The 26,932-nt window shown below is 40.4% G+C and overlaps 1 protein-coding gene across 1 annotated transcript; it reads left to right on the forward strand.

Annotated features, from left to right (window-relative positions):
• Positions 1 to 515: 515 nt before the first annotated feature.
• On the forward strand, positions 516 to 24,956 carry gnrhr4 (gonadotropin releasing hormone receptor 4). The gene is made up of 5 exons (XM_037765960.1): positions 516 to 586; positions 5,240 to 5,361; positions 7,436 to 8,075; positions 23,609 to 23,813; positions 23,915 to 24,956. Exons 3-5 carry the CDS (start codon positions 7,554 to 7,556, stop codon positions 24,376 to 24,378), a joined length of 1,191 nt encoding a protein of 396 aa, XP_037621888.1. The 5' UTR covers positions 516 to 586; positions 5,240 to 5,361; positions 7,436 to 7,553; the 3' UTR covers positions 24,379 to 24,956.
• Positions 24,957 to 26,932: the final 1,976 nt, after the last annotated feature.

Consider the following 26,932-nt stretch of genomic DNA (forward strand, 5'->3'; position numbering starts at 1 on the left):
TAAGTTAATATCATTCATCAACTTTCAACAGAATAGTGTGACACCGTTATACAAGTTTCAGTTATCCAAATGAATGATTTTGAACAAATGGGAAGTCTTTATTTTACACAAGAGTTTGGTTTCATGGAACCATGGCTGGATTAAACCTCCAGGGGTAATTTAGTTAAACCTGCAATAACTGATTTTTTTGGCCACTTTGGGGAGCGGAAACAAACTGTAAACTAAATATTGACATTATCATCTTTTAAGATTTACACATCCAGCAGATGCGGAGCAACAATATCATTAATTTGGAGTCATGTTTGTGTCCATCTCATGAATACACATATCTGCACATATCCTCTCGTTCCAGATCACTTCACTTCCTGCCTTTGTGTGTTTTCCCGCCAGTTTTGGATGGCTGCCACGCCCCAGTTAGTTTCACCTGTCCCTCGTTAACCTCCTGCTCACCTGTTTTCACTTCCCCAATCAGTCATTCACTACATATACCAGCTCAGTTCCTTTGTTCTTTGTCAGTTTGTCTTCATGTTGCATGGAGTCTTGTTTGCCCGTTACCTGCCTGCATCTTGGACTCTCAGTTTGTACTGTAAGCCTTTTGTTTAAAGGGGACATGTCATGCTCATTTTCAGGTTCATACTTGTGTTCTGGGTTTCTACTAGAACATGTTTACATGCTTTAATGTTCAAAAACTCAATTTTTCTCATACTGTCTGTCTGAATATACCTGTATTCACCCTCTGTCTGAAACGCCCCGTTTTAGAGTCTGTCTCTTTAAGACCCCGTCCTGAAACAGCCCATTCTGCTCTGATTGGCTTACGAGAAAAATATGGTGCAGCTTTGCAAAAGTAGTTCTCAAGCTGAGGGTGATATATTCTAATGAGCCTGCATGTGACATAGGAAGAGGACCCAAATCTGAATGGCCTGTTTAATCAAATTTTTTCTGCAGGCAGTCCCAAAAAACTGACTGGTTGTTTTATTACACAGTTTGTGGGTTGGTAGACGCTCCAGATACCTAAATGTATGGGCACAAGCACTGACATTTTTTTTTTTATATGTCCCCCTTTGATAAATCATTTAACTGCACCAGTCAGCCTGCTTCTGTATCTACATTTGGGTCCTTCTGCTACTAGCACAAAACACAACTATGAGAGTAGTGAGAGTGAATAAAAACAGTGAGCTGAAAGACACTAAAACGCTCCGTAAGCCTGCAGCGCTCTGTGTTCATCACAACGAGCAACACTTTTCACGTAGTCATTTAATCCATTATCTTATAGAAATATTGATTGTAGGCTTTTTAGGAATACTGTATGCACATCTAGATTTTGACACATGACTAGTCTACAAGACGGGTAGAAATGCTGGACAGCTTGATTGATCCAGTGGTGTGTATTGCCTATAAAATTACCACAAACCAACTGACACACAATGAATTTGGGGCCTCCGTGGGTTTGGGGCCCAGGGGGAATTGCCCACAGCATTTCATAATTCATGAGTGTAACCACAGGTCATTTCTTTGGACATCAGTTTGATGATTTTGAATGCCATATTGTGATATATACTGATATTGGTAAATATATTTTTTTCTTATAGAGATATATATATATATTTTTTGCTCTTTTGCATTCAATAGTGCAGATGAAGACAGGAAAGGAGGAGAGAGCAGGGATGACATGCAGAAAAAGGGCCACGGGTCGGATTCAAACCCAGGCCGCTGTGGTAAAGACTCATCCTCAGCAGATGAGCGCCCGCTCTACCAGGTGAGCTATCCTTATTAATATCATAATTTCAGCCGTATATCATCCAGCCTTATAATAGTGCATCAGACTACTGTACCTTCATGATACTGGGGTGGATAATTAGTCAGTGATTGGTTCTTTCTAAAATTATCAGTAAAGAGAGTTCAAATAACAGACACCTGTGGTAATTCACATTTTGGATGTTCCTTTCCTGTTCTATCTTCGTAATTACGTTGGTCCTGTTCTCTGGATTACACTACCTGACCTGATATCTGTCACCACTGTGTCAACTCTCAAAAGCAAACTGCAAACTTTTCTATTTTCTCAGGGTTTTGATTTGTTACTGTGTGTGTGTGTGTGCGTGTGTGTGTGTGTGTGTGTGTGTGTGTGTGTGTAGTTAAAGCAGCAGTGGGTAGAAATGGAGCAAATGTCTTGCGCGGTCCGCTGCCCACCTGTTAAGCAAAGTTGTGTTCTACAATGTTTTGGTCACTTCTCTGAAATCACTTAAATCTGCAGTGGGTAGAAATGGAGCAAATATGATTAAAACAAGTCATTTTTATAAAACGATCAATATAGCCTGACAGTAGTGCGTGAGACAGGTAATCTGAAAAAATTCATGTGCCTCTGTGTCCTCCGGTGCTCCTAATGGCATCTGCAAGATTTCACAGACTGGAGAAAAACAACCAATCAGAGCTGATCTGGAGCCTGCCGTCTCTGAGCAGCTGTCAATCACTCACAAACTCCAATCAAACGGTCAAACTAGGCAGCGCTGATCAAATATGAATCAATATTCTGTTACTGTAATGCCTATTTCTCGCCTCAAATGTGTTCAGGAACACCTTGTAGTGTACTGTTTAGCTGTGAAATGAGAAAGTTTGTGACCCGGCAGCCATGTTGAGATCAGTTGAGGGAATACCAAGCACCGCTCACATGACCGGAGCCCAGCCAATAGGAACGCTCTCTCTCTGAAGTGGCCTGTGATTGGCAAAAGTCTCCCGTCACAGGCTAGATTTTTTAAAGCCTGAAAACAGAGCCATGAGGAGGTGATGAAGTCTAGTTTTCTCTCAGAACACTTGAATTACAAATATGCTGAAAGGTTATAATGGAATTTTTGCCCAAAGATGCCAAAAACATTCAGCCTACTGAAGCTTTCAGTGTCTGGCTGTGGATTCTTTACTGTCTTTGAGGATGTCTTCAGGCATTTTAATATAAAGCTCCTTGAGTTAACTCGTAATTTATTGTCTTGTATAAAGAAAACTGCTTTATTCCTTTCCTGATAGAAGGCTAAGGAAAAAAACAAACAATGCCAAAGCCAGCTAGAGGCTTAAATTCCTATTCCCATTATCCCCATGTTGTGTCAGCAAATAATCCAGTTAAAGAGATGAAAAACAAAACAGAAAACACTAGGCTACTTGAGGCTGCTCCAAACAAATAACAAATGTGTATTACTTTAATTTTATTGGAGGTATCTCATGCCAAATCCAATTTTGGAAATTTCGCGGCCAGGCTCGCCGGGCGCACCTGTGGCACACTTCGGTTCAGGGTGGGATCAGAGAGAATACATTAGCATGCATTATAGGTGGGAGCACTAGAGGCTCTTATTTTCAAAGTTTAATTCAGTTAGATTTGACTGCAAAATAATTGCTCACAATCTGGGAAGAAAATTGATGCCTCTTTTATTTTCATATTGCCACATAAACGTGATCCAGGTAATGTTTCACAAAGAAATTGAGATTTCAAAGGTAAGTCTTTCTTTCTGGGAACATCGATATAAATAGAACCCAAACAATCTCTATCCACCGTGTTGCCCTTCACAACCGCACGTCTACCTGTGTCATAGTTAAAAATGTGGAGCTGCAACGCTTTGCTAAACTCATTATAGTAAGATGATGTGTGCAGCCTTTACACTGGTTACCTGCTATTTTAGATGGAGACATCAGGTGAAGACTGGCAGGTCCTGATGGAGTTTTTCAAAGAAGTTTAAAGCGATCTATAATTTTTTGTGGAGCTGTGTGAACTATTTTTAGTACGTCTGTTGATTTGCAGAAGGAACTGTAAAATAATGATCAAAATCACAAGTTTGGCGCGTGCATAAGCAGCAAAGCTTCTGTGATCTGCTGTGCGTGACTGTGACTTGACAGTGCATCACTCCAGTTAGAGACTGCAGATGGAGCAGATATCTGCGGCCTTTACAGGCTGTAAATAATCACCAGTGCAAAGCAATGGCCTTCAGTCAATCTGCTTCGCTGGCATTCATACTATAACCTGGAATAAAACTTAGTTGAAAAACTTAGAATAAAACGGAAACACGACCAAAACAACCAAAGGAGTTTAAAGCTTCAGTAGGTAGAACGTTTTTGGCATCATTAGGCAAAAATTCCATAATAACCTTTCAGCATATTGTAATTCAAGTGCTCTGAGAGATAACTAGACTTCTGCACCTCCTCATGGCTCTGTTTTCAGGCTTTAAATAATCTAACCCGTGACGGGAGACTTGGGCCAATCACAGGTCATTTCAGAGAGAGAGTGTTCCTAATGGCTGTGCTCTGGCTGGTGGGCGGTGCTTGGTATTTCCTCAACAGATCTCAACATGGCTGCGGAGTCACAAACTTTCGAATTTTACAGCTAAACAGTTTACACTACAAGATGTTTCTGAAAACATTTGAGGCGAGAAATAGGCATTACAGTGACATAATATTGATTCATATTTGATCAACGCTGACTAGTTTGACCGTTTGATCGGAGTTTGTGAGTGATTGACAACTGCTCAGAGACAGCAAGGCTCCAGCTCGGCTCTGATTGGTTGCTTTCCTCCGGTCTGTGAAATCTTGCAGATGCCATTAGGAGCACCGGAGGACGCAGAGGCACATGATTTTTTTTCAGATTACCTGTTTCATGTATTACTGTCAGGATATAGTGACCGATTAGTGACGCGCAATGAGTGCACGGGCAGAGTGCATCCAGGTAGACAGACTTTGGACCCGTTCAATCATTTGACTGGGGCCCACTGAAATGATTGGACGGGATTCTGCAACCATCACACAAACCAGATTTATTTTTATTTTTCTTCAGAGTGTTTGATTTATCAATTGCTCTCGGATGTAATGAAAATTTCAACAAATATAACAAAAAAAAATTCTTTGAAGAACATTACCAACCACAGGTTTAATGTGAAGAAATATGCTATTTTCTGAGCCACTATTTTTTTACTATATTGAGCAGCTCCTCTAAATATTTAGCTGGCAGGCGGTCATGTCAGCATAGATATATATATCCTTTAAATTACAATATGTTTCCTTCTTGAACCACAACAGAAAAATGCACCCAAAACCACTTGACTTGTTTAATGCATCAGAGATTTAAAAAGGTAAAAATGATATTTCCACTGGGTTTCACTCAACGGGTGTGGGAGGGGTTGCTCTTCCACTTCCACAGTGTGCAATAAGAGGATCTCCAGTGGTTCATAGACGGCTGATCCTGTCACATGTCATTTGTGCGCGTCAGAGCGGAGGAATGAAGCGGACTGAAGCAACAGCTGCAGAGACTGCAGCAGCAGCAGCAGCAGAAAGCCTCTCAGTGAGATCCTCCTCAGCACTGCTCACTCTCAGCTCCGCTCCCAATTACAGGTAAGCTATTTCTATCTGCCTCTAAAATTGGTCTAATTCAGATTTATTCCCTTCTCCTTTTTCTCTACCTTTGGGACAGTAACGAGGCAGGTATCTTTAATTAGATACTTGAGAAAATGAAAGATGAGGAGGGTTAGAAGTTCAGCAAATAGCTGCACTTCATTCAGTATTACTGGCGTCTTTTTCTTTTTCCCCTCACCTGTGCTGTTTAGTAATGTGATCTGATACCTCATTTTCTTTCCTGTTCTTTATTCATTTAGATTATAGTGGCGTGACTGTGACTATTTGTGTGATCACTATGCTTCTGAATATCTATTTGTGTGATCACTTTGCTTCTGAATATCTATTTGTGTGATCACTTTGCTTCTGAATATCTATTTGTGTGATCACTTTGCTTCTGAATATCTATTTGTGTGATCACTTTGCTTCTTAATATCTGTTTGTGTGATCACTATGCTTCTGATTATCTATTTGTGTGATCACTATGCTTCTGATTATCTATTTGTGTGATCACTTTGCTTCTGAAGATATATTTGTGTGATCACTTTGCTTCTGAATATCTATTAGAGAAGCTAAATAACGCAGTGTTTGGTAATTTCTGTGCGTAAAAGCTGCATGTGCCAGTTTTAACGAGGTTACAGGTGCCAATAAGAGCACCTGCGCCTTAGCCACATGTATGAAAACAGCAGCATAAAACAAATCGGATGCATAATTGCTTTCTTTTCTCAGTTTTCACCGTCTTTACTGGTCTTCCTAAAAGATAGAGCAGACAGCTGCAGCTGATTCAGAACCAGCTGCTGCTAGAGTCCTCACTAAGACCAAGAAAATGGAAAGACTCTACACTGGCTCTCTGTCTCTCAGAGAATTGATTTCAAAATACTGCTGCTGGTTTACAAAGCACTAAATGGTTTAGGGGCCAAAATACATTTCTGATCTTCTGCTATGTTATGAACCATCCAGACCTCTCAGGTCATCTGGATCAGGTCTGCTTAGTGTCCCCAGAGTCAAAACTAAACATGAAGAAGCAGCGTTCAGTTTTTATGCACCAAATATTTGGAACAAGCTCCCAGAAACCTGCAGGACCGCTCCAACTCTGAGTTCTTTTAAATCAAAGCTTAAAACGTTCCTGTTTGCTGCTGCCTTTTATTAAATAGATAATGACCTTATACTGCACTAGAGCTTTTACTCTTGTGTGTTATACTCTATTTAAGCTTCTATCCTAGTTTTTATTTTTAGCTTGTTTTTATTTTCTAATCTTTAATCTTTTTATGTTTTTCTAACTGTTTTAATTATGTCTTAAAGGGACTGTTTGTATCTTTTTAAGCGTATAAATGTACCGGGTCGGGATCCCATGCGCGCGCTCGCACAGCGCATGCGTTCTCGCTGTCTCGCTCCACCTCTAGACGTGAACGCTCGCTCACTCCACACTGCAGAAGAGTTAGTTTAGCTCTGAGAATATCTAGTGAATGTACAGTGGACGTTTGTGCAGAAATAACTGCTGCAGCTCCTCCAGACCAACAGAGGTTTTCCGTGTCTTGTGAAGTGACTGGGCCCCGTAATGAGAAACGTTATCGCCTCCGACCGGGTGCCGGTGTCTCCCCTGCAGGCGCTGTCGGGAGGCGATAACGTTTCTCTTCCTGCTCCAGCCCCGGCACCGACCCGCTTTTGCTGAAGCAGGAAAAGCCAACACTAGTATCAGCATTGATTCATGTAGAGACCTTCGTCTGGTCAGCTAACATTACTGCTAAGCAGGTGAAATATAGAGTGATATTGTGGTTTTAGCTGACGTGTGTCGCCTCACTGTTTTGAGCGATGCTCGTTCATGTCTATGTAGAGCGAGCACAAGCGCGAGCCCGACGCTGACTTTCGTTGACTTAATGGCTACAGGTGTCGCTGTTAACAAGCATTTCTGATTCTTACTAACAGTCCCTTTAATTTTGTTTAACTCCAAAACTGCCAGAACTGTTCTAACGAGGTTACAGGTGCCACTAAACGAGCACTACCTGCGTCTTGGCCACATGTATAAAAACAGCAGCATAAACAAATCGGATGCATAATTGCTTTCTTTTCTCAGTTTCCACTGTTGAAAGTTCCAGTTGGAGAGATGCAGATGGAGATGGAGAGGAAAGACGCAGTCTAGGAGTAGCCTTGGAGGATTCCTGCCTTGTATATTTGTGCCTCCCTGTCAGTTCATGATGTTCCACCAGCTGACGGATCAAACAGTGAATGGCAGCTGCCAAGGAGCCTCATCCTCGGCGTGCAACAAGAGCACCGATGGAGACGCGCTCCAGCTGCCCACCTTCTCCACCGCGGCCAAAGTGCGCGTCATCATCACCTTCAGCCTGTGTGCGGTGTCGGCCGTGTGCAACCTGGTGGTGCTGTGGGCGGCAAGCAACGGAGGCAAACGCAAGTCCCACGTCCGGATCCTCATCATGAACCTGACCGTGGCCGACCTGCTGGTGACCTTCATCGTGATGCCCGTGGACGCGGTGTGGAACATCACGGTGCAGTGGCAGGCCGGAGACCTCGCCTGCAGGCTGCTGATGTTCCTGAAGCTGGTGGCGATGTACTCCTGCGCTTTTGTGACTGTGGTCATCAGCTTGGATAGACAGTCTGCCATCCTCAACCCTCTGGGCATCAGCGAGGCCAAGAGGAAAAGCAAAATCATGCTGACTGTGGCCTGGACGATGAGTGTAATCCTCTCGCTCCCTCAGGTAAGGAGAAAAAAAAAATCACATTTTCGTTTTTGCTCTGCCACTCATCAAATACTTGAACCCTCTCTATACACACCATATGAGGCTTTGTGCCACATGACAGCTGCTGGTTGTTGTACCTCTCTCACCATCTCTGTTTTATTTGCAGGAGAATGAAACCCTTGTTCAAACACTGCCAGTGTGCTTTTCCCCCTAGTGAATCCATCTCTTGACCCCAGTATGCAGAAATATTCAAATACACCATTTCAGAATAGGCGAAAATAACACATTTGTACTGCATGCAAAAAACGACTTGCTCTATTATGTCTCATAAGTTGTTGCAGCAATTTTTGGGTTGATACTATTTGTTACACAGATTTGGTGATACATTTAACCATTTTATACCACTTGAGAATTAATAAAAATGATCAATAATCCCTCCAAAATACCATATTAAGACACCAATACCTTGATAAACACCCCAGAAAAGACAAGAATTGCATTTTTCGGTGATTGGATGGCGAGCACTTCTGTTTTGGAAACTGCTCAGAAACCACCTTATTGTCAATATACCTAGACCTAGAGCATCCTCTGAATGCTGTAGGTCTGTAGTTTGTGGCTGTAAAGTTTCATGAGGCTGTGATTATCCTAGAGGTCACCACAGGTCATTTTATACAGTTAGGTCAAGTTAAAAAAGGGTCTCACTACAATGAAATGGCTACTTTAGGGACTAACATCATCACACATTAATACAACTGGTCTTAATGGATCCTCAGCTTTACAGTGATACCCAATTTATGTAAATCCAAGACTGTTTAGGGACCCCAGTATGCAGAAATATTCAAACACACCATAGGCGAAAATAACACATTTGTACTGCATGCAAAAAACGACATTGTTTTTGCACAAAACTGCATCTGATTATCATAAAGTGGACATGTCTGTAAAGGGGAGACTCGTGGGTACCCAGAGAAGTCATTTTTATTCACAGTTCTTGAGGTCAGAGGTCAAGGGACCCCTGTGAAATTGTCCATGCCAGTTTTTCCTCTGCAATATTTTGCCTAACTTTGGAGCGTTATTTAGCCTCCGGCATGGTTGGTACCAATAGATTCCTTTGTTTCTCTAGTTATATATGTTATATATTATATATTATAGCAGTACCTAGCTCTAAAACTGTTGGCTGGTGGGTGTCAAAGGGGATAAACACTGCCAGTGTGCTTTCCTCCAGTTAATCCATCTTGTTTAGTTTTGCTGAAAAGGGGGGTGAAGGTTAATTAAATAATTGGTCAAGTCCGCAGAAAAAACAATTAAACATTCAGGTAATTAATGCAAAAAATAGAAATCTTATATAACGTGAAAAAGGCAGCTGGCTCACTCGCTATTCATCTACTTTCTTACAGCAAAACACCTAAGGTGCGCTTAGCCTCCACCTGTTGTACTCATTAAATTAAGTTGTATTGTTCATTACATGGTGTGGGAAGCTTCACAATGCTCCATTAATTTGGGTATGATTTGTTCCAGCACACGGACACCAGCACAAGGTCCTGGTCACTGGTTGCTTAACAACGTTATGAGAAATACACAACAGTCATTGAATTGGTTTTAACTACTCAACACAAATGAGGCAGCGGCTCGCCTGAATCAAATTGGATTTCTAATCAGGTTTCTCATCAAGGGATCATTGACCTGACAGGCTTTCAGGAGGTTTGCAAATGGACAGGTGTAAGATCACCTTTTTTATTTCCTCAACCTCACCTAGTGCAACTGGACCACACTGGAGTGAAAGAAGTCAAGATCTGACTGCTAAACTTTTCATATAGACTCGGTGAGTATTTAGGGACGGTGCCGCAGCTACACCGAGGACACTGAGGCCATGTCCTCTGATCTTTTTCTTGGAATTTGGGGATTTTAACAACTTGAAGAGATAAATTACATTTAATGGATTTTCAAGAGAGTCAATATCTTTAAATGTGAGACTCTCCTCCCAAGAAAAATGGCAGCAGCTACATTACTATAATGTTTGACGTCTAATCAAACATTTCTTAGGGGGTGGGACTGTAGAAACATGATGGCTCCAGACCATATGGAAGCAATGCAAGATATTGACCTCATCCTGGTGTAAATGAAACAAATTAAATATATGTAATAGTATAACAGTGTGGGACATTACTGATACATGGGAATATAATTAATTAAATACTTTTTTTAAATACAGCAAAACCCGCTAAAGATAGGCGATAGACTCCTTTCCCATGGCGAGTATGCTGGTGCTCTTGCACTGGCCTTTCTGTTTTTTTTCTTGCTGCATCACGTAGGGCTGCACAATTAATCAAATATTATTCTCGATCACGATTTTGGCTTCACAGAATTAAATGAACATGATCGACTGTGATATTGACATTTAAAGTATATACTCTGCTCATAGAAAACTTCACTGCATATAAAAAAAATTGATAAGTAAATCTAAATCTAAAAATGAAAATCAAGTGCTTCTGAAACTAACAGCCAGCCACCAGGGGGCGATCAAGATGTTTTGGCTTCACTTTTGGGGAGCTGTCTTGCCGCTGTGCCTACAAAAACAATTTTATGACTCACTATTTCAGAGTCTTTATGTTTCTGTTATTAACAGCTGGCTAGACACATTCAGAAAATAAAAAATAGTCTCACCCCATCAAGAGCCACTTTTTTATGAAATAAGAAATGGAGAGAGATGACTCACAAACTGTTGACATGAAAGGTGAAAAGAAAAGTCCAACCGAGAGCCGTGTGTTCAGTAAAGGGACAAAAATCAACCAGGTTGGATCACAGTTATCAAACCATCTATTCAAGTCCAATCAATTGGCCTCACATTCACAAAAAGGAGAAACTGTGTCCAAAAATGGGAACGTGATGCCTTTGAAACTTACTTGCATTTTTATTTGATTGCGTTACGCACCCTTTTTATTGAAATGCAAATGTAAGACAAATCTTTTCATTTCTTAATAAGTGGTCTGAGACATCCTCCCCATTTTCTTTTCAACAAGAAGTTGGAACAAAATGAAAAAAATCCACAGATTTAAAACCTTTTTTCTTGAATTGCCAACTTTTGTACGTTTTTGTTCCTTTTGTACTGTAATTATACATTTTAAGCATGACTTTTTGTACTTTTTCCACAACTTTCTGGTGTTGAATAACTGTTCATCTAACTGCACCATAACCATCTGTAACTCAGTCAGATCAGAATCGCGGCCTCTGCCACCGTCCCGTGATTCACCCGTGTTTGGCGTGTGTCATCATTATTTTTCTGGGCCACTGTATAACCGTAACAAGTAACAGTTTTCATGACACTATACATGTGATGTGGCCTGATTTAGACTTATTTTAACCTTCATCTGACACAGTCTGGATTTAGCTCCTGAGAGTGTCAAGCAAAGTGGCCCGGGAGAGGTGGCAGGAAAGACAACTGGCAAGTTTCCGTTTTTATTTTAAAGATTCACGAAGCAATACTCAGCTGTCTGAGTGGCTCCTGCTGTGGTGCATCTAAAGCATCTTTTGAGACGGTGGAGGAGGCAGAGATGGTGGCTGCAAATATTAATAAGGTAAAACAAGAGTCCTCTTTATCCACATTGTTGTGCCTGCAACCTATTGTTGTCCAAATAGTGCTCAGAGATAATCAGTGATGTCTCAAAATCTGCTTCACTAACTGTGCGACTGATGCAAAGTTAACACCCCAATAGATACCAGCCTCACGCTGTGATTGGCTGATTGGCTGATAAGTATTCTAATAAGAGCCAATATGTCATGATGCAACGCTGTTCCCTGCACCTGCACCTGCACTCTCTCACGGCAGGGAGACATCTGAGAAATCCCTGTGTGCTCAGAAGCTTCTGCAAAGGTTCTTCGAAAGGCAAAGGGTAATCTCAAAAACCTTTTGGCTGTTTATTTTTCAACCTTTGAAAATCAAAAGGGACCAAAAAGCTGCACACATGCAGCGATTGGGTCCTAAAAACTCTCATCAAGACAACAATCAGAACAAAATGAACCCCAGAGCCTTTGAGGGATGCACAAATAAGACTTCTACTCCTATTTGTTTTGTTATCTTCTTTAATTTCTGCATTTTTGCATCATTTGCATTATCGGCTAAATGATGATTTGAACAAGGATCTTTAAGATTTATGATGCAGCACTTACTAAAAGCATTAGTAAGCTGGCTTCTATACTGCTTATTATTCACTCCAAGACTAAGTTCAGAGCATTTACAGCACTGCTTCATAAAACAACAACCATATCCCAAGACAGCATGTTGATATTCACACAACATCGCTCACAACATTTTTAAAATGATTGTTTCCCACAATATCTCCATGTGGAAACTACAGTATAATTGAGGTAAAGGAAAGTTTGTGCTTATGGCAACTATGCCTAAGATATGGTTAAAGCTGCTATAATTAGTATTTTTATATTAACAATATAACAGTTGACTATGTATGTAAAAGGTATCGCTCATAGCGCCACACTTACAGAGAATTATTACCAACTCTGCAGTTGCCCTCAGCTTTTTGGAGTTTTTCAGTGTTTGCACAAGTGTTCCGTATTTTTCATATGCTTTTTTAAAAAAACGGTCATCAGTTAAAAATCGTTAAGCACAGAAACCTTGCATTTTATTATTATTATTAACAAGATAAAACTGAATTCATTACAGTTTGTGGGTGCAATGGATAGCACTAGTCCCAAGCGGGGCTAATGAATGATGACATTAGCAAGAAGGTGTCGTTTAGTTGCCTAGAGCACCATCATTACTGTCTAATCTTTTGTACATCAGTGGTTTTGCGACCATCACTGATTCCAAGCTGCTCTGCAATCACCTGCCACAATCTATCTTTAAAGTCCACATCTCTGTATGTTTTTATTTCTTTATCGTTTATCTTTATTTCTTTATTTGTCATTTGCAAAAAAAACACAGAAAATCAAACCTAAAAAAACTCTGATACAAACAGTTGTTAACAGCGACACCTGTGGCCTTGAAATCAACGAAAGTCAGCGTCGAGTATCGCTCAAAACATTGAGGCGACACACGTCAGCTAAAAGCACAATATCACTCTATATTTCAGCTGCTTGGCAGTAATGTTAGCTGACCAGACAAAGGTCTCTCCATGAATCACTGCTGATACTGTGTTTGCTTCTCCTGCCTCAGCGCAGGCTCAGGCAGCGGGGCTCCTCAACGAGTGACGTTATCGCCTCCCGACCGCAGCCGGCAGCCGAAGACACCGGCACCTGGTCGGTAACGAGACGACAACGTAACACGTGGAGGAGCCCCGTCACTTCACAAGACACGGGAAACCTCTGTTGGTCTGGAGGAGCTGCAGCATTTATTTCTGCACAAACGTCCCCTGTGCATTCACTAGATATTCTCAGCGCTAAACTAACTCTCCTGCAGTGTGGAGTGAGCGCGCATTCACGTCTAGTAGAGGTGGAGTGAGTACGCGAGAACGCGCGCTCTGTCTGAGTGAAGGTAAGCAGGCAGCGGAGACGAGGCTCCGGCCACACGCGAGCGCGCATATGCGAACGCGCATGTGTGCCGACCCGCTACATTTATACGCTTAAAAAGTTACAAACAGTCCCTTTAAGCAGCTAGAGAACCAGATATTTTCCTCAAGAATCGGTTGTGACCTGAACAGAACTCATTCATCAGGTGGTCATAAAGCATGACTCCAAATGCATTCTGGATGTGTAAATAAGCAAGTTTGTTAACAAGTTCACCTGTTCAACTTCATAAGGTGATTATATGCAAGTGTTGCATTTTCAGCTTATTTCTGCTGCCTCCAAGTGGCCACAAAATCAGATAACGCTGCTTTAAAGTTAAGCAGCTTGGAAAACTTTTTTGGGCTCGGCGAGGATCACGGTTACGGCGAACAAAAGCAAATATTACTTGGAGGTCTGTGACACAATCTCTGGGCTGAAAAGCGCAGCACCAGAAAAATAATCCAGGCTCAGTTTTGCAACATCGTCCAGTAAAACAGCTGAATAATCTACATCGCCTTGCAAGTTTTGAGACTGAGGACAACATTATTGCTCACGTAGCAAAAACACTGTGCAGTGTCTTCAAACTGGACCCTCTGGTCCATAGCTCGTCTTCTCACTAGTAACCAGTAGCAACTAGCCCTCAGCAACACACTCCTTTACAATTTTTAATGAAGTCAGGTTTGTATTACATATGACTGAAATGAAGAAGAGGTGAAGATGATGAGAGATGACATTTTGATACACATGTAAAATACCAAAGACGCCTGGAATCGATCTCAAGGTGGTACAGCTGACATTTAATCATCTGTTTCACCACCAGGTGTGATATTAGAGGCTGCTGGAGCTCTGAACTGAATATTGGATATACTGAATATAGCATTATCTCACCACATACCTGTCATCGTCTCTACCGTGGAAGATCACAGGGGCAAATCTCCATTTACAAATTGTATAAAGCTGTAATCCTTAAAAATTAAGAAAAAAAAACTTGCATATAAAAGCAGGGTTTGTTATACAGGTGTTTTTCTCCTTCATAAGACAAAAAGCTATGAAATGAAAAGGATGTTTCATACGTAAGCCACCTCTACTCCGAGCTTTGCACCTGTATCACAAGTGTCACTGGGAACATAGATGAAACAGTGCCTCATCAGTGACCCCCTCCTGTAAAATGACACCTGGAGACCCTCAACGATCGAACATTATGTCCAAGACATTCAGTCACCGAAGAGGCAGCGTCAAACCAGCGAGCTGCGACGATTCCAGCTGTGTACTTGAGTTGCATATCACACCCCGAAGCTCACAGTGGAAAACTGAATGAGATCAGGCTCTGTAGCCACTCAATGTTAAATGTAGTGAAATGGGTTTTAATCAGAAAGGTATGCTCAGTTATTTAATGAATTCTTTTATCACGGAGCAGCTTACGCAGAGATGTAGTGGGTAAAGATGAAATGCCTTAAGCTGTCTTTGTTTGAACCTTTTTTTTCCATTATTTTTTTATGAAAAGCTGCATTTTCATCGGTCTGAAAGGCTTCGTATGGGTCAAAGACATGGCAGTGACTCCAATCCGCCTTCTGTAAACTAGACAGCTTGTATTCTTATTTATCCTCGTGACATTTGACTTATGTGTCACATTGTAGAAAGTGGTGTGCAGCAAATATTTCTGCAGCCATCGACTAATCCTGTTTTTTTTTTCTCTGTCGTCTGATTACAGGAGGCATTAAACCTCCAGAAGCGTTAAGGTGGCAGGAATGAGTGACCTTGATTAATAGTAACGTCTATGAGTCACTCTGATGTTGAAAGGCTTCATTTGATGTTGTAGTGAGGTGATAGGTGTATCTTCTATTTATAGATACATAGTGTATTATGTTATGTTGCCTAATTTCACTAGTTTCACTAGTTTCACTATTTTCGTAAAGCATTTTGTAATCTGTTTTAATGCCTCCGTGCCGGCGACATGTTTTCGGGTTGTCCATCCATCTGTCTGTCTGTACGCCTTGAGCGAATTTTCTTCAAATTTGGCACAAACGTCCACTTGAACTCAAGATGAAGTGACATCGAATTTGGTGGTCGAAGGTGCTAATTATGACAATTTCACACTATTTTATAACAGGATAAAATGATGAAGTGATGACATTTTGGACAGACATGAATGTAAACTGCAACTTGACTGGTTGGCGGAGGCATACAACTGCGAGGCGGTAATTCTAGTTTTTAATATCCTGTATAAATAAAAAGTCTAATACTAGACTTTATAATGACGTGTAGATATATCATAGACTCTATATAAGAAGTGGACGTAATCACCGTGACTTCACCCATTGGTTTGTAGACTGCCGTTTTGAAGCCTTGAGTTCGGCATTTTGGCCGTCGTCATCTTGTTTTTTTGCAACCAGAAGTGAAACAAGACGGTGGAGCTAAGTACAACCAAACTCTGAATAAGACATTTTTAGGAAACCAAAATGTTAACTTTCATAAACTGAAAGCAAACTGAAAGCATACCCTGTTTTATGGTCTATTTGACTCTAGATGGGACCATAATTTACTAAATGAACATCATGCTGTATTGAAGACGACTTGAAACTAGTGATTGAGACCATAAACTCATGTTTACAATGTTTACTGAGGTAAAAATCAAGTGAGAAGTAGGGTCACTTTCTCATAGACTAAAATACAGTCAGACTTCTTTTTTGCAACCAGAGGAGTCGCCCCCTGCTGGCTATTAGAAAGATTGCAGCTTTAAGGCACTTTATCATTGGCTTTACTTCACAGACCTGGAGGTTGTCCACTGAGACATACATTATACTACATCAATAATCATGGGACCATACAATGATTGAAACATACTCAGCATGATCAGGAAGAACTTATCATAGATAATAAAATTAGGTGACCTGTCTCGTGTTGTGGTGTTTGAAACAAATGAAATAAACTGTTATTGTATCTATCAATTAATCAATCAATCAATCAAGCTAAACTCACACAACTACTAATAACATAATAATACACTTAAATTACAGAAAGCCTTTTAAAGGGAGTTCTTTCTTAATCAATGTCATGCAATACAATGAAATAGATACTAGATAATGTGATTAATTCAGCATGAACATTGTGACTAAATATGAACCTTTAGATTGATTAAATGATTCTCAGTAGTAGAGCTCTATCAGGAGAAATGCATAAAAAATATAATAATTATTAATATATTAATTGATATTAAACTGGTCTACAGTACATGATGCCTTATGAACAGATAAAAAAAGGAAAAATAAATGTTGAACGGTGAAGCAAGAACCTCTCTGTCCTCAGTAGGAACCTCTAGCGTGCCGTCCCTGGAGCTTTCCAGGTTGAAGTCCTGAATAATGAGAGTGAATGAACCCTTGAGGCTTGTTCCTGCTGTGACTCATTTACATGTAAAGTTCCTTCATGGATCTCTAACCTAAACAGTAACAAAAGGGCCTTATGAACTTCTTCAGTTTCTGTTCCTCGTGGACCCTTAGACAGGGTTTCCTCACTTCAGGCAGATGATGAGTGATGACAGTTAAGAGGACACAGATCAAACGTCTCCGGGTTACTGCCGAGCTGCCTAATCCAGCAGGAGTAGAAGAGATGGAGCAACATCTAACTTTAACTCTATGAAATTCAGTACTTTCATGCACAAATGGTGTCATATTGACACTCTGCTGATCTCCAGCACTCAGGCCTCGTTCCTACAACCAGACCACATCTATGTGTTTCTCAATATTCATGTTGTATTATTCCTTTGTGTCTTGTGTGGATTTAATACAGACGACTTATTGAAAATTGAGTGATTTCCTACAATTTGTCTCACTAATTTAGTGCACAACATGGAACCTAATTGTGACTTTGAGCTCATTGTTTCACACAACAGGCATCAGCGTATCCTCATACAACAGCTTGTATGATATCTTGTGAAAAAGTTATTCCTCCTTTTTTCGTTTTCCTACGAATGTTCAGCAAAACGTGTCAATTTACGCTCGTTGCATGCATACAGCATTTTCAAAATAAACTTCTGTCTTCGCAGGAAACAACTTGGTTAGGTTTAGACAACAGAACTACTTACTTAGGTTTAGGAAAAGATTGACTTGGTTAGGTTTAGGCAACAAAACTACTTAGTTAGGTTTAGGAAAGGATTGACTTGGTTATGTTTAGGCAACAAAACTCCTTAGTTAGGCTTAGAAAAATATTGTGGTTTGGCTTAAAATCACTCAGGAAGTGCCGTAACTTAAGTACAGAAGTTACGTGACAAATAAATCAACGTTGACTTCTGGTTTCACACGGGGTACGAGTGACACGGGGTGCTTTTTTTACCCTCCCATTCCTACACCGAGTTTGTCACTCTTTATACTTCCCAGTTCATGATTACGTGGATTACATACAAATTGATTTTGTGGGATATATATATGAGTGACAGTGCATTATTTTTCGTATATATAGCTACAAACGGTGTGTGAGAACAGCCTGCAGGCATTGATGTCCATTTGCTTTGCATGAATTTATAACTGGAGGCTACTGTATAGCAAATATGACTCAGTGTTTGCCATATACATAGTGTTTGAAAACACTGAGAAATCACATCTATTTTTATGTCTGAACATGACACCTGTTTTCTTCAGGATGCCTGGATGACAGCAGCTAATGTGATTTGAGCTCATAATCCGTTCTGTGTTAAACACATCAGTGATGTTTGACGGTCAGCTTTGACTCATGATCATCCAAATGCTGTCAGTGTTTGTGTGAGATCTCTAAATTCTTCATATTAACTTTTTTAGTACATATTATGCAATATTCTTAATATTATTTTGGAATCCGCTGATGACAAATTCTTCATTCGTTCATATTTTATAGGTCTACATGATGAGCCAACTGGTTTCTGTCCAGTCATATTGTAGTATTCACATATCTGTGTCATTCATGGACCGTCACTATACGGAGAAATCACTGTGGGCTAAAACACTCCTATAATAAAACACTATTAAGGCTGTAAACAGAGGCATAACTCACACTTAAATTTCATAATTGGGGTACATATTCTGCTTATTCACTCACCCCATCTGATCCTGCTGTAGCATGTGAGATCTACTGAAGCTCTGAAGCACCAGATGCAAACTGCAGCAACATAAACATGTTGGGGTCAAGCCTTACTCTTTGTACAGTACATGCGTCATATCCACTTTTCCTATGTTATTTAACCTTTATGTAGCTTTAAGCTTCCAGTATATTCTGTATAAGCTTGTTCCAACATTTCATCGAAGCCACAGTCTATGATATTTGCCCTGGATTAAATATTTAAACCCTAGACTCCATGTTCGTTTGTCTGCACCGCTCTGTCGAATGGAAATTGGATTCTGGATGTTTGGAGTATCAGGTTTATACACATTTCTCCAGATTTATCATGACATATTGGAGTTCTCTGAGTTGGAACATAGCTTGGACAAACACTATGATTTTGTACTGATTGACAGTGAGTGACAGGGGGGTTTTAAGAGGTGAAAAAAACCCACTCAGCAGCAGGTTGTTTACAGCTTTCAAAACCATATCCCTTAGACACAGACATTTTTGTCATCATCTAGAAGCAGATGTATTTTTTTGCGGAATGGGAAGCTTCCTGACTAGCTTTTGAATCTCCACACAAGACAAGGTTTATTCTGAAAAATGGAGTATATTGTGTTCATTCAAAGATCCTGATATACACAGGATGTTGGAGAAGCAGACTTATACATGTTCTGTTCCTGACTGACAGGGGCTCAGCTGTGCTCAGCCTTCGCAGTGCATTTATCTTCACTTTGATATCTGAGGGCCTCAAATAAACTGCTCTAAATGGCTTTATAAAAGAAATAGCCAGGAGCTACACTGCTGCTTTTTCTATTTTCTCAGCCCAGAGGCTGCTAGGTATTGTCAAAATTCAAGAAATACATCTCTTGTTTCAGCCTTGAGATTTACACCACAGCAGAGTCTGCTCTCAGTTTAAATGATATCATGTCTCGTTATGAAACACATAAAACAGTTTGCACATATAGCCTGTTATCTATCGCTCATAATGTCTCAGTTTGTGGTCATAGATTCAAGTTATTTTTTCCCATTTTCGTGTTTTCCTGAAATGAGAAGCACAGGAACTCACGTTATGAAGACATCGTTTTGGGAGAAAATGTAAAATTATTGATCAAACAACGTTCTGTTGTGTTAACATTTTTTTATGAGAACACAATTAGGCAACAAATTAATGTAAGCGCTTTAGCTGAAACCCAGAACTGGGGTTTTTCCCTTTGGGGTTGCTTCATTTGTCCGCAAGAATTGCAATTACTGGCTTTTACTTTAGCGGAGGACGGGAGGTGTACATAAGCCACAGTGAATACGGTGTTTCAGATTTCTCAAGGGTTCGTCTTTCCGGCAAGATAAATATAGTTTGTTTTTCCTCAGATGCACAAAGCTAAAGGCTTTTTGTGTCCAATGAAAAATGTTAAGTGTAAATCTTTTTACTGACGTTATCATCTTCGTCAGTCTATTAGACATACCACACCATTAATTTCAAAATGGCAAGGACACATTCAGCTGTTATGGACATGTTTAGTGTTATAACAGCTGAATGAGTCTGCTTTATACATTTACTTAAAAGCTCTGGAGTGCCACAGTTTGATTCAGACACATTCAGAATATAACAAAGCCATTCAATATACGAATTATTATTATAACTATTACTATATTCAGACATTATGTCAGCTAATAATACGAGACACATTCAAGATTTCAAGGAATGTACTTGTCCTTGAATGACGTCAGTAATGTCCTAATTCAATTTACAGTCAAACTACCTCAAGCATCTTGAGCCACTGAGACTCTATTCCTCTTCCGATAGGATTTGTTTTATACTTAAAGGGGAACTACGCCCATTTTTAAAATTCATACATGTTACTCCTATGGTCTAATACAGTCCAAAAATAATGGTAAACATGCACTTATAAACGTTCTTTAATTGTTTTTTATTTCCAATGTGTGAACAGGTTGCAACCTAACCAAAAAAATAAGACTATATAGTGATATTGTGATTTTAGCTGTCAATCATGTTCAGTCACGTTTGTGTCGCCTCACTGTTTTGAACGATGCTCGCTCGCGTCTACGTAGCGCGAGCACAAGCGTGGTCACAGGTGTCGCTGTTAACAAGCAATTTCTGATTCTTATATACAGTTCCTTTAATTGTGATTCAGTGTTGCATTTATACTGCATTCACCCATGTGCACAAATCTATGGCGATGGAGCAGCGATGCAAGGACTACCCGGCTATCAATTAGCAATTATTGTTTGACATATAGATAGGAGGAGTCGGGAATCAAACCACCAACCCTGTACTTATTAGACGACCCGCTCTACCTCGAAACCTCCCCACTGCACATTCAAGTTTGCCAGATTGGCTGCTCTCCATTTGGCTAACGTGGTTCCTCGCTTCCCGCTGGGATGATGGGACGGAGGGATTTTTATTCACCTAACTGGCTCACTCCAGCATCATATTGAGATGGCAATTACCGATGATGCACAGAGTCTCCACTGCCCTATGTGGTGAGATAATTAAGTAACACTTTGAAAGGAAAGACCACCTGATGATTGCCACTCTAATTATAGTGATTACAGGTCTATATACTGACGTCAGGGCGTCATGGAAGGTGACTGATGGAAATAACAACAAAGAAACAATTACATGCGTTCATTACGGACAGGACTGATTGGAAGTGAGGTAGCAATCACAATCAGCAGTAAATGCTCTAAATAAAATCACTGTTGTCTGTAAGTAAGTAAGTAAGTCTGACCTTAACAGACTCCGGCTGGATATCATAACCATGACTGTGCAGCTGTATAGGGGAAATATTAGGATACCTCATTTTTACTGAATCAGCCTAGACGCACTTGGATCAGAAAATAAGAAAAGATGGACAAAAGAAATCATCAGGTGTCTCCCAATCCACTCACATCTATAACCTGAGAGTTCAAACTGGCCTATCAGGTGAGGACTCTAGAATAGAGAGTTGACAGGATTAACAACAAATATGCATTGTTTTATTAACTAACTCATATGTGCAAGGCCTCAATACATCCTACAGTATATTGACATAAACACGGTACATTCAAAAGAAACACATTACTTGTACATAATTCAAGATTTAACTTAATTTGCTCTCATTTCATCACACAGTCAATATCACATCAAATCCGATAACCTGCCTTCTCACACACCACATAAAAGAGCTGCTGTTGAGGCGTGCTCCCTCTTTAAGCACCGGCACAAGACAGCCTCCACAAAGGAATCAAACTTTGACAGGTTATGATTTTGATTACAGCACGTCATTTAATACACTTTTAAGAAATAAACTTAAAGGGACTGTTTGTAACTTTTTACAGGTACAAATATACCGGGTCGGGATCCCATGCCTGCTCTCGTATGCGCGCTCGCGCTCGCATATGCGCGCTCGCGTGTGGCCGGAGTCTCTCCTCCTCTGCCTGCTTGCCTTCACTCACACACACCGCGCGCGTTCTCGCTGTCTCGCTCCACCTCTACAAGACGTGCATGCACGTTCACTACACACTGAAGAAGAGCTAGTAGCTCTGAGAATATCTAGTGAATTTACGGTGGATGTTTGTGCAGAAATAAATGCTGCAGCTCCTCCAGACCTAACATTACTGCCAAGCAGGTGAAATATAGAGTGATATTGTGGTTTCAGCTGACGTGTCGCCTCACTGTTTTGAGCGATGCTCGTTCATGTCTATTTAGAGAGAGCACAAGCGCGAGCCCGACTCTGACTTTCGTTGACTTTCGTTGACTTTCGTTGACTTAACGGCCACAGGTGTTGCTGTTAACAAGCATTTCTGAAAGTTACAAATAGTCCCTTTAACGTAATGCTGAGAACACTTCTTTGTCTTTGTCAGTCAATGAATTATTTAACTATAGATTAAAGAAAACAAAGAAAACTGTGTGATCCACCTTTCTTAACAAAAGGCTTAAGCAAATAGTTAGTGAGGGAGTTGGTGCTTCCTCACAGTGTTTGTGATTTATTCATGATTCAGAATCTGCACACGTAATATTTTATTCTATGAATAAAAAACAGCTATAGAGCCACCGAGGGGGCTACTACTCCTGTTTCCACAGGTAGTTTGCCAAATCTACACGATTACAGTCATGTGATATTCTAGACCTTTTGAAACTTGACCTTTGTATTTCATGTTGCAATGTTTGTAAAAGGGTCATGTCTAGAAGGTAACCCTTAAATTGCAAAACCTCTTGCGAGACACGCTGGACGACGACATATCCTAACCTTAACAATTTGAGTTCAATACCTAACCTTACCACTCTCACGAGAGTTTCGCAATTTCCATGTTACCTCCTAGACACGACCTTGTTAATGCAATAGCTGACCAGAAGTAAACTTGGACCAAAGCTGTTGCTCTAGCAACAGAATGGCAATGAAAAGGTCTATTGATATTATAGTAGAGCTGCAATGATTATTTGATTAGTGGGCAAATATTAAATTAATCGTCAACTATTTTGATAAACGATTAATCGGTTTGAGTCATCTTTTTTTTAAAGTCTAAATTCTGTGATTACAGCTTCTTAAATGTGAATATTTTCTGGTTTCTTTACTCCTCTATGACAGTAAACTGAATATCTTTGAGTTGTTGACAAAACACGACATTTGAGGACGTCATCTTGGGCTTTGGGAAACACTGATTGACAATTTTTCACCATTTTCTGACAATTTATAGATTAAAGAACTAGTCCATTAATTGAGAAAATAATCCACAGATTAATCGATAATGAAAATAATTGTTAGATGCTGCCCTATATTAGAGTATTGCTGTTTCCACAGCAGCCTGACGGTTTCATTTAGTGTCCCATCAGATCAGCTGACGAATCAATAATCAGATTCTCATAAAATACGGCACAGTTGTGGTTCCATACAGTAAGCCTCTCTCTCCTCGTATCCTCCATTCTGTCTGACTGATTTAGACTTATTGCTAAGCAAAACTCTTCTTGTCTGTTCATGCAGATGTTTATATTCCACAATGTGACCATCACAGTCCCGCAGAACTTCACCCAGTGCACCACCCACGGCAGCTTCGTCCAGCGCTGGCAGGAGACCGTCTACAACATGTTCACTTTTGTGTGCCTCTTCCTCCTGCCTTTGGTCATCATGATCTTCTGTTACACACGAATCCTCATTGAGATATCCAGCCGCATGGCCCGGGGGAACTGTAAGTCTCACGTTTTCTTCAAAAATCTGCAGTCAACATGTGTTTTCTGAGACCCAAAGAGGAGCTGTGCGTGACAAAGATGGTGTTTTCTTCCCTTCCAGTGCTGTCGAGAGATGTTCATCTCCGCCGCTCCCACAACAACATCCCCAAAGCTCGGATGAGGACTCTTAAGATGAGCATCGTCATCGTGACGTCCTTCATCGTCTGCTGGACCCCATACTACCTGCTGGGCTTGTGGTATTGGCTATTTCCTGAAGAAATGGAGGAGACGGTCTCTCATTCGTTGACTCATATGCTGTTTATCTTTGGCCTCTTCAACGCCTGCCTGGACCCCATCACTTATGGTCTGTTCACTGTTCATCTTAACCATGGTCTTAAGACGTGCTTTCCAACTTCAAAGACACGGACTGAATTAGAAAACAACACTTGCCTTGTACACATGACTCGCCTGTCGTCTCGCAGGCAGATCGCCTCGAGTGGCAACAACACAGACGTAGACGAGGGGAACGACAACAACAGCATGAAGAGTGGTTCAAGGCCTGTCCTCCCAGAAAGCAAGATGTGATGCTGTTCTTAATCAGCGTTGTGCTTTTTCCAGAGAGGAGTTCGAGGATGTTGCTTTGACATGATGAAGCTCCATAAAAAATCAGGTGTTCTTTCATTTTTGTTGCACTGATGTAATCGACGATGTATCATAGCTCTGCCCTGGTTTGTTCATCCCACATCTTGGACGCCACTGATCGGATTTTGACGAAACGCTGCAGAGTGATACATGCAGCATTTTCAGAACTCACCATAATAAGGGTGACGCTGTGCATCACAGAGAATGTCTCACATGCTGCTGATCTGATTTGATCTGATGAAGCTTAAATACTCATGTGGGAAAGTTTAAATTTGGGTTGAACTGATGACAAATCCGCTTAATGGACTAAAATGTTTTGGACCCATGTGTTCTAGCACCACATCACATTGATTCACAGGTTGAAAGGCAGTCACACTCTGGGAAACACACACAAACACAACTACTGGGTTTTACTGGGTAGATCTCCAGAGGCCTGTACTACGAAGCGAGTTCAACATACCCAGGGTATCCTCTCGTTATCTGGCTTAACTAACCCAAACAAACGAGATCCCGCTATGCGGTCCTACCCCTTGGTAAATCAACCCAGGGTGTCTCAATCTGGCTATGAGCGCGTTCACATAAAAGGGGCGGTGTTTGCAGCATGTGACCAATCACAATCATGGACAAGTCTACTGTCAGCAGAGCAGCATATTTTACAAACCAAGAGTAAACTATAATATCAGACAAATACGAAGAAGTTAAACGCATAATCCAGACTAAAAGTAACACTGTTGAAGCTGCTTAATGCAGGAAGGACAGCTGGCAAAAGAAAAAATTTGCAGATGTGTGAATGCATAAATTAATACTCAAAAGTCAGATATAGTCGTCTAGATGGGGCAGTGATATTATAAAAAATGTATAAAATGGATGGATAGATTACACTTCATTATGCCCTTTGGTAATGACATAGTATGAGTATTTCAGCCTTCTTTTAGTTGCATCCCCGACACCGGCGGTGTGAAACGGACTTGAGAGCAAGTAAAAAAATAAATATAGAAACATAATTCAAAGCGGTAAACACCCACAGTATAGAGCCAACTGTCCTTTCTGTATTTGTCAGTTTAAACTGTGTTGTTTTCAGCCTGGATTCTGACTTTAATTTCTTTGTCTTTGTGTAATAAATTATCATACAATCCCCGCACCGAGCTCTGATCGGTCAGTAGGCGGTGCTTTTATATGAGTTGATCTGTTATCTGGAACATAACCAGCTCCGGAGCAGGTTAGCCGTTCAGCATAAGTTACCATGGCGATACCCCGGTAAGAAGTGAAACACCGTCGTAGGACGGAAAACCCTGAAGTCACCTCGCTAATCCCAAATCCTGCTTCGTAGTACAGGCCTCACATGTCCTGTATTATTTCCTGTGTCAAAGAAACCACAAAAACAAAGATGCAAGCATTTGATTAAAGATAATCAAATAGGTCATAAACTGTCTGTGGTGTAACCTTTTTTCATTTATGTTAACATTTTTATTAAATGTTGAACCACAAGGTCTTCTGCTATTTAGTGCTGCTTATTTACTGGAAACTGCTCTAAATTGTCATGTGTGGTGCTGTGTGTGCAATATAAAAGACTGTGATTTAGTTTCATTACAAACATGAATGACATGACCATTATTGACCGTGACGGCCTTTTAAATACATGTTATGGTATACAGTTCTATGTATTGAATGTACCCGCGCAGCATGTCGTTGATGTGTTATTGATTGCGTAATTTGTCCGAGATCAATTCTGTATTTACTGTGTTGCACAATATCACACTGGCGACAAAGCTCTGTTAAATGTTCTTGATTCATCGTGCCATTTGTTATATTTTATATTAGTATTAGTGTTATTATGTTGTGAATTGTGATGCTTTCTGTGACCCAGAAATGGATTAAAAAAAACTGCTTAATTTAATTATATTGTGATATTGTTAACAGTAAACACTTTTTCTGATAAGCAAAAAAAGAGAGATGAAAACCATTTGTCTGTTTGTATGATGTTGTTTCTTTCCTGCAAGTTATAGACGATGGGCAAAGTCTTAATGTGCATTGTATACTTGCAATGTGTTTATTTGTTGAATAAAAAAAAATGATGGCTTTTTTTCCAGGCGTTGGGTGATGCACAAACAATGACCGGCCTCTCACTGAGCTCAATTTGTCATCAGCTGGAAATGGCTCAATCAGAAAAAATGAGACAGCCTTGATGAAGATTATGATGCTTTCACTGTACTATGACTAATATTTCACATCTTCTAATTATTTATCACCAAAATGAAAACCTTAAATAATTCCTCAAGCATTTAGTTTAATTGAAAATAGCTGCAGTAATGCTAAATTATCTGGTGAACTGTTGATGTGTGAATCAGAATCGCAGCTATTATTCCACAGATAGGAGTAGGAACACTTTGCATGTCTTTGTATCTCAATACACAAACTCTATATACAAGAGCGCAGACATTACTGATAGGTATAGAGCTGCCGAATAAAAGATTTGTCTTTCTATAAATCTCTCTTA

This window comes from Sebastes umbrosus, chromosome 4 (genome assembly GCF_015220745.1).
Source record: "Sebastes umbrosus isolate fSebUmb1 chromosome 4, fSebUmb1.pri, whole genome shotgun sequence".
In the NCBI taxonomy this organism is placed as follows: Eukaryota; Metazoa; Chordata; class Actinopteri; order Perciformes; family Sebastidae; genus Sebastes; species Sebastes umbrosus.

What these genes read in the sequence shown, in the direction of transcription:
- gnrhr4 (XM_037765960.1), top strand. Translation starts at nt 7,554, where the DNA reads ATGATGTTCCACCAGCTGACGGATCAAACAGTGAATGGCAGCTGCCAA. An exon ending in TAATCCTCTCGCTCCCTCAG is followed by an intron (nt 8,076 to 23,608) that starts GTAAGGAGAAAA and finishes CTGTTCATGCAG; the next exon opens with ATGTTTATATTCCACAATGT. An exon ending in CCGCATGGCCCGGGGGAACT is followed by an intron (nt 23,814 to 23,914) that starts GTAAGTCTCACG and finishes CTTCCCTTCCAG; the next exon opens with TGCTGTCGAGAGATGTTCAT.